Raw genomic sequence first — 9,272 nt, 5'->3', positions numbered from 1 at the left:
TACCACTTCTAGTTGCAACACAATATGTAGAGAGAATTGGAAAAAGAAAAGAATTCAAGAAAAGATGAAGAAAAAGTGGTATGGGCTGCTTGTTCCACATGCCCAGTTTAGCCGAAAGGTGGGAAAAAAAAAAAAAAAAAAAAAATGACGAAGAAACCAGGGGTTGCTCGCTGGCCACCCCATTGCCTGGGGTGGTGCACCGACCACCACATGGCCCGGATATGGGGTGGCAGGCATATTTAATTTTAAAAAAATAATAATAATAATAATTAGTTTTTAAAATTTTTTTCTTTTATATTTAGTAGGATGAATGTGGCTATATCTTTGTCTTTACAATAAGTCTAGGTTGATTGGCTATGTGTCACCTTCTAATTAATGGCACAAAAGTAACCTTTTGTGCAAAGACCAAGAAGATGCTCTCTATAACAAAACATTATCATTTACTAGAGATAAAATATTGAAATGCTCAGAAGGTAGCTCAATCAGCTCGGATCACGCTTAATGAAGCAGATGTCACCAATTTGAATCCCCCTCCCCTTTTGTGCGGACATGTAAAAAAAAAATATAAAAAATAAAAAATAAAAAAAAGAAGGTAAAACATTGAATATCAGGACTTTTAAATAAGTATTTAAATGCAACAACATTTAATAAAGAATTTTTAAAATTCTGTAGCATTTAATAGAATTAAGATCCTCTCCAGTTCATTTGAGCGGGAGAATATCCTATTTGTTATATTTGAAGAATATTTTTGTCCCCTCAAAAAGTAAAAGGACTAAATTTTTTTTGATAAGTAATGTTTATATATCAAAAGCGCAGAGGGGCGCAACCCTAGTACGTAGGGGGTATACAAGGGAAACGACTAGCTAGAAGAAGAAAAAAGAACAAGAAAATCAAGATAGCTAATAACTATAGGAGCAAGCCAAGCCGCTGTCCAGGTGTAAAGTGTATGGAAAAAGAAGGCCGTGAGCTCCTCCAATGATCTCTCAGAGTCCTCAAAGCATCTCTCGTTCCTTTCTAACCAAAGGCACCACATAATGCATAGAGGGACCATTTTCCAAACAACAGCACTCCTAGAGCGGCCTCCCATCCACCAACAAGCAAGCAGGCCCGCCACCTTGCTAGGCATTACCCAAGACAACCCAAAACGACTGAATATGGCCTGCCATAAGGAACGAGCAGTCTCACAATGAATGAAAAGATGATCAATAGTCTCCCCATCAATTTTGCATAAGCAACATCTATTGATCACAATGATATTCCTTTTCCTGAGATTATCAATTGTGAGAATCTTCCCTAACACCGCCGTCCAAGTAAAGAAAGCCACTCTCGAAGGAGCCTTGGTGCGCCATATGCTCTTCCAAGGAAAAGGACTTGCTTCTTTGCTTACCAGGATGTTATAGAATGATCTAACATCGAACTTCCCTTTTCTCGAAGGGATCCACCAAATTTTGTCCACCCCTCCCCTACTCCACTTGTGAGAATATAACGTAGTATAGAACGAGGCTAGCACTTCCAATTCCCAATCATGGATCGATCGAAGGAAGCTAACATTCCATTGACGATTTCCACCCATAAACTCCAAATTATCGGCAATGGATGCATCTTTTGCATTAGCTATGTTATATAAGCCAGGATACGCTTCCTTAAGAGTCATTTCCTCGCACCAAACATCATCCCAAAATCTGATTTGTGATCCGTCTCCTGGGTCGAATTTGATATATTTAGAAAACACTCGCCACCCTCTTCTAATATGCCTCCAAAGACCCACCCCATGAGGACCGGGGTTGTCAATAGAGTGCCATCCACCCCATGTTGAACCAAACTTGGCATCTACCACAATTCTCCACCAAGCCTCTCTCTCGTGCGTATAACGCCATAGCCACTTCCCTAATAAGGCTTGATTGAAGACTCTCAACTTCCTGATCCCTAAGCCACCTTTGTTGATAGGAGAGCATACCTTGTCCCAACTAACCAAGTGATACTTGAATTCTTCGTTTAAGCCTCCCCAAAGAAAATCACGTTGGAGCTTCTCTATTCGCTTGGCCACAGAAGCAGGTAAGGGAAAGAGGGATAATAAATAAGTGGGAAGATTAGAAAGAGTGCTCTTGATCAAAGTGACCCTTCCTCCCTTAGATAGATACAACTTTTTCCAGCTCGCCAACCTACGCTCAACCTTTTCCAAGGTATCATCCCAAATGTTTTTGGCCTTGAAGCAAGCGCCCAAAGGGAGACCCAAGTACTTCAAAGGTAGAGAAGCTAAACCACAGCCCAAAATCCCAGCCAATTCTCCCACATTTTCCACATCCCCTACCGGTATCAAAGCTGATTTAGCCATATTTACCTTTAGACCAGAAACGGCTTCAAAGCAAATAAGTAATGCTTTAATGGAGCGGATTTGATTAATATTCGCCCCACAGAAGACCAGCGTATCATCTGCAAATAAAAGATGAGAGATGGTGATCCTCTCAGACAAGTTATCTCCCACTGAGAAACCCGAGATAAAACCATTATCGATGGCCGTACCAATCATCCTACTAAACGCCTCCATAATTATGACAAACAAGAATAGAGATAAGGGATCCCCCTGCCTCACCCCTCGTGAGCTTCTGAAAAAACCGGACGGAGTGCCATTGATCAACACCGAAAAACGAGCAGTTGAAATACAACGCTCAATCCAAGAACACCATTTTTCGCCGAAGCCACATCTCCTAAGAAGATATAATAAAAACTCCCAGTTTATGTGATCATAGGCCTTCTCCATATCCAGCTTACAAAGCAGCCCCGTTTCCCCCGAGTTGATCCGGCTATCAAGACATTCACTTGCAATAAGAACCGAATCCGTAATTTGCCTACCCTTCACGAAAGCATTTTGAGGCTTTGATATCACCCTTGCCACAACCATCTTCATCCTATTAGCAAGAACTTTTGCTATAATCTTGTAAGTTCCGCTTATAAGGCTAATAGGACGAAATTCCTTAAATTCAGTAGCCCCAGGCACCTTTGGAATAAGGGAAATGAAAGTAGCATTAAGACTTTTTTCAAACTTACCATGAGCATAAAAGTCTGAAAATACCGCCATGATATCTTTCTTTATCACCTCCCAACAATCTTGGAAAAATGCCATGGAGAAACCATCTGGACCTGGGGCCTTATCTCTATCCATACCTTTAACCGCCTCCAAAACCTCCCTTTCCTCGAAAGGAGATTCTATTTGATTGGCCTCATCCGCCTCCAATAAATCAAACGCAAGATTGTCCACCCTAGGCCTCCAATTGCAACGTTCAGAGAGCAGAGATTCGTAGAATTGCACCGCCTGGTCCTTGATGATGTCTTGGTTGGAGTTAATAGCTCCATTAATGGTTATGGAGTCAATAGAATTGCACCTCCGATTCGAATTGGCAATTCGATGAAAAAATTTAGTACATTTATCCCCCTCCTTGAGCCACCTAATCCTGGACTTTTGTCTCCAACTGATCTCCTCTTGTAGAAGATCAATCTCCAACTCCCTGGAAATCACCGTTTTTCTTTCCTTCTCTTCTTCATCGAGCTCCCTCTCTTCCTCCAAACTCTCCATGGCCTTCAATTCTTCCGCTTTTTCTAAGCATCTAGCACTCACATTGCCAAATTCCATCTCGTTCTAGCTTTTAATGTCTGCCTTTAATGCCTTAAGCTTTTTAGCCAAGATGAAACTTGAAGAGCCAAAAAAATTATAAGAGGACCACCAAGCCCGTACCTTGTCCACGAACCCCTCAGATTTCAACCACATGTTCTCGAATTTAAAAGGCCTCTTACCCCTAACCATGCCGTCACAATCGAGCAAGATGGGAAAATGATCCGAGCACAATCTAAGCATCCTTTTCTGGATCAAGCCAGGATACTTAATTTCCCATTTTGGAGAGACTAAGAAGCGATCGATCCTAGACCGGGAATAAGAATTCGACCATGTGAATATCCCTCCGGCTAATGGGAGATCCATAAGCCCCTGCTCAGCTATGAAGTCCGAAAAATCTGACATTGCACGAGTGAGACGTGCTCCCTCCGCCATTTCACTAGGAAAATGAGTCACGTTAAAATCACCGCCGATACACCAAGGCACATTACACCAGCTGGTAAGACCAGCCAACTCCTCCCATAGCCGGTGCCTGATGTGATCAAAGTTCGGACCATAGACTCCCGCAAAAGCCCAAACAAAGTCATCTTCTACGTTCTTAAAAGAACAGGCTGCAACATACTCTCCCACATAATCCTCAATCTTTGTGACCACCCTTCTATCCCACATCAATAAGATTCCACCCGAAGCTCCTCTTGATGCAACAAAAACCCAATCAGCATAAGCACATCCCCATAATTTTCTCACAAATTTATTGGAAATATACTTCATTTTCGTCTCTTGAAGGCATACAATATCCCCCTTCCATTGTCTAAGTAAATTTCTTACCTTCAAGCATTTATTGCCCTCATTTAACCCCCTCACATTCCAATAAATAATCCTTGGCTTCATGGATTATCTCTTTGTGCCCTTCCTTTAGCCCTAACCCGACTAGAGTTCCCTTCATAATTAATAGAACTTACCAGATTATTGAGTTCCCTCAATCCTTTCTTTCCCGCATTTGATGCCACACTTGCCCCCTTCCCTTCATTTTCTGCAATGATATCCGCAAACAGCTCCAATAATTTTCCTTCATATCCATCACACGTAATTCCCACGAATTGGCTAAATTCCTTGACAAGCTTCAAAACCCTGTTTGTTGACTTAGATCCCTTTTTCCCCATGTTTCCCGGAGCTGAGCAACTCATTAATGGAATAAGATCCTCCCCTTCATAAACCTCTAATTCCAATCCTACCACTGGAGTCTCCTTAAGTGGAGCAGATTTCTCCACAGAACGTGGAGAATTGTATAGTTCCAAATTGGTTTGAGTAGGTCCCATGTCCATATCATTCCTGGAATCCGAAGGAATTCCCACACAGTCCTCCTCCAAACCTTCCATTCCTCCTACTAACCCAACCTCCAATCCTGCCCCGGGAGAAATTAATTCCCCTTTTTCTGTTATTTGTTCGCAGGCTCCCACAGTCTTAGAAGCGGATGGAGTTCCCGATCTAGGCGACATTTCCCGGGAAGCAAAGACTGCCGGGAGGTCTGAATCAGTCCCTGCTGTCGTCGCCCAACCAGCCTGGACTACCAGAGACCCAGACCCACCCCCTGCCACCAAAGCCCGAGACTCCTGACCTATCGGAACTGCATTCCATCCTTCTTCTTGGACATCGGAGCCTCTGCCGTCACCTAGTTCCACCTCCGGCGCTTTCTCTCTCCCCATCGGCACTGTCTGTCGCCAACCCAAGTGTAAAATTCCAGCCCTCATGCCGGACAGCCCCAACTCACCATTAGATGGTGTTTTTCCTAGTACGCCCCGCGCAGACCTCGCCGATGGACCTCCCGGCGCTTGACCCAGTGTTGCTTGATGACCAGCAGTGGACGATGAAGCTCCTGGATCGCCGTTCTTGTATGTCCAGCCCACTTGAACTTTCCTCACCCGCACCGGCCTTTTTTTCTTTTTCTGTCTCCCTCTTCTCTTATTCCTTTCTCCCACCCTCTGGGTTTCGCTCAACAACTGCATGGGCTGTGTATTAACACCTTCCTTTGCACTTTGGTTAGTTGGCTTAGGCCCAAGGCCTGAAAGCCCACAAGCGCAATGCCTGCAATTCCCCTTCGCCAAGCGCTCCAGACACTCTTTTACCTCTTGCTGAATCTTTTCCAGAGTATTCCTTAATTTAACGCATTCGAATCCTCCAAACTCCACGTGTCCATTGTCAGAATTGTTCGTTCCTCCTGGTACGTTGCGTCCTTGCACCTCCATCGCTGCATGAGACAAATTGCCACTACCCAACAATCCAGAAACCACCGGAGAAATCTTCACCGGAGACACAAGTTGCACCGGCAAAGGAATGGCCGGAAATTCCATCATGTACCGCTGTCTCCCTGAAGCTTCCATGCATCCCCCTTCAATCGGAGCCTTGCCCTTATCATTCGCCGAACGTATACCATCTGGGCGTTTGAGTATAGCTATCGATTCTGACCCTGGACCAGTGACGTTCACGTTCATCTTCTTCTGTGGTGCAACATTTTTTCCAGTTTCCCCTGACAGCCATTTTGGGATTCTTGCGATGGTTTCTGTCGAAGGTAAAAAGAGTTCCTCCGATGGACGTATCGTGGCCTGTAACACCTCAAAAAAGCTCCTCCTTTTCTTCATATCATCCTTTTTTGGAACCATCAGGAATGGTTGGATGAATCTAATAGCAATCTGGAGCTCAGACTCCAGCTTATTCCATCCTTTCTGATTCTTTCCTTCCGGCACCATAACTGACCTGCGCCTCTCCCTTCCATCGCATTCTTCAATCACCAAAAAACTTCCATATCTGTTGAAGCACTTCTGGGCGAATAATCTAGGATAGCCCGGCTTAGAATGATCATGAAATACCCTGGAATCCTTCACTACAGTCAACTCTTCAAAGATATTTAATAGCCAAACAGCTTCATTACTACCCAACTTCACTGACCTCACCAACCTTTTGCTTTTCTCCTTAATCTCTAAACCAGCTTCCCCATCCTTCACCATCATCCCAAAATCCTTAGCTTCAATCGACCACCTCCTTGATAAGCCCATTCTAACCACCTCCGGCCACCCACCTTAGACTAGAAACCACTCCTCAACACCTCCTCCGATGAGGGAAATAAGAGAGAGAAGAGAGCTTTTTTCTTTTGTCGTCTAGTGAGAGCAACACATACAAATCAATAGGAATATTTCATCTAAAAAATCAAATAATAACAAAACTAAGAGCTTAACATATGTAAATTAAGGGGCTAAAGTATGTATATTTTAACACTAATCAATACACCTACTGGTATGAATTTTTAGACTTGCATTGCATTGTAACTTATCATTATTAAATGTTGGCATAGGACAATTTTTATTCCACATAGGACAATTTTTAATGTGGAATCATTCAATAACATGGCCATTAAGGCTCGTGTGATTTTGATATTATATGTGTATACAGTTATTATTTACGATTTATAGTTGATCCACTTTACTAGTTGTTTTTGTGACTCCTAATTAAGAACTACACATTGTAAATGTGAAATAATGACTATGATTAAAGAACAAGTAGGACATTGATATCACTTGAAAAGCAAATACTAGGGCTTATCAACATCCTATGATCTGACGTATTATGTTGAACCAAGGTTTAATGAAGATTGGTCTTCTTTCTTCCAGTCTCTTCCCCATTACCCCTTCTCTCTTTGGAAAGAAAAAAGAAAATTGTTTAGAATTAGAACTTAAAGCAATATATGGCTGGGGGTGGTTCTAGTTTTGTCAGCTTCATATCTATAGAGGCTTAACAAGCTAAGCCCATATTACTGAGGCTCAAGCTTGTTTGAGGTTTGGGCTCTAAATGAGGGCCATCTGCTGGCCAAGCCTAGCCTGTGCTGTGCACCTGCCTCATTTGTAGCTCTAACAAGGGCACTCTTTTTCTATTCTTGTTAGGTGCTGGTAGGGTTGCAATCGAGCCAAGTGGTGGCTGTTTGAACTTGACTCAATAAAAATATAGGCTGGCTTGAACTAGAGTCGAGCTCCAATAGAGAGTTCGAACTCATCTCAAATAAAATTGGTTGTGTTTGAACACGGTCGAGCTCAACTTGAATGAAGCAAATGAGTCAAGCTCGAAGTCAAGTTCTAGGCAGTGGAGTCAGAGATGCAATGATGAAGATGGCCATAAGTATGGGAATTGTTGAGGTCCACAATCAGAGCCATGGATTTGAAAGAGGGAGGGACATTGGTCTTTGTCGACTAGGGTTTATGATAAAAACCACTAGGGGGAAAAAGAATGGCAACTTCTACCAACTACTACTAAGCTGAGCCATTGGATCAGAGTAAGGCTGGGAGGGAGGGGCATTGGTATGGCCATGAGGCGGTGAATTGTGGGTAGAGATGGAGGGATCATATATGATGACTTGTAATTAGTTATTTAATATCATTTTAGTCCTATATATGTATTTCAACTAGTCTCGATGTTCCTTGAATGAATCTCTTGATGCAGTTGGAGCTTATCATTTTCCTATTGAAGATTCGTTTTATCCAGTTAAGTTATTTATCTAAGGCTAAAAGACAAAACATGGCCAATAGAAAAAATGGATCACAATGTCTCAAAATGCATCTTGTTTAAGTTGAATCGAATGTTAGTGTAGTTGCTGTTCTTATGCCATTATTAGTAGATCAAACTATAATATATATACACACACATGTATGAAATATTACATGTGTTATGTATGCTATATATTTATGTATAATATTTTCTTTTATGAATATTTATACAGATGCATAATTATGAACTAGTTTTAAATGAGCTCAAACGAGCTGAGTTGTGTCTATACGAACTTGGTTCACGAGCCTAAGTTTAGCTAAGCCGAGCCGAGTTGGTACAAGTTTGGCTCGTTTAATATTTGAAGCCAAAATTTTTATTCTAGTTCGACTCATTTTAAATGAACCAAGCTCGAGTCGAGCTTATATGAACTAAGCTAATGATAGTTCGGTTCATTTACAGCCCTGGACACAAGCCTTATTTATTCATAATTATACGAAAAATTATTCATTCGGAGTGCTCCATTTTAATTACTTTTTAAGGGAGGCATGCCCCACGACAGATTATAGATGACTTTGATTTTTATTCAGTTTCCTTCCCAAATTTTGTTCTTACTGTGGCTCTATTTTACTCGCTTTATGTAGGAGCGAGCTATTCAATACAACTCTTGACCAATATGTAAGGAGCATTGCCTAGGAGCTGAAGGTAGCGTTTGGGGCATCATTATCTAGTCTTCCATTATTAATGATCTTGTATAAATGCGTCCCTGCTTCATTTGAACGGGGAATTCTCTATATTCCTTGTGGCGGCCTGCATTTTCAGCCTGGCCCCAAGGACTCTGGTACATTTGGTTCAAATGCAGGTCAATGGAAGTACCTAATTTGTGGATATTTTGTGCCGACTTAATTTCCAAATTGTCACTTTAAGCTTATGATGTACCTAAATTTTGTCCATTTGAGAACAATGTGGAGTATTAAAGGAAAAAAGAAAAGAAAAGGGTGAGGTTTGAGGTTTGGACCATCTACATAGCCCAGTCAATCGTTTTGATGCGTTCTAAATAGGTACATATTCTTTTAATTGCATTTCAAAGTGACATTCTCCATATAACATGTACTACATGGTATGTTTGAAA

General features: G+C 41.9%; 1 protein-coding gene across 1 annotated transcript in view; it reads left to right on the top strand.

The window, feature by feature from the left end:
- The window catches only part of LOC132178764 (uncharacterized), an 18,060-nt gene extending 8,900 nt beyond the window's left edge, over window positions 1–9,160 (top strand). Inside the window, exon 5 of the mRNA XM_059591300.1 lies at window positions 8,785–9,160. Within this exon, the coding sequence (XP_059447283.1) occupies window positions 8,785–8,836 (52 nt within the window). The 3' untranslated portion in view covers window positions 8,837–9,160. The remainder of the gene's footprint in view (window positions 1–8,784) is intronic.
- Window positions 9,161–9,272: the final 112 nt, after the last annotated feature.

Source organism: Corylus avellana, chromosome ca4 (genome assembly GCF_901000735.1).
Source record: "Corylus avellana chromosome ca4, CavTom2PMs-1.0".
Taxonomy (NCBI): Eukaryota; Viridiplantae; Streptophyta; class Magnoliopsida; order Fagales; family Betulaceae; genus Corylus; species Corylus avellana.
Note: the sequence above shows the minus strand (reverse complement) of the source record. Positions and strands in the feature narration are given on the sequence as shown.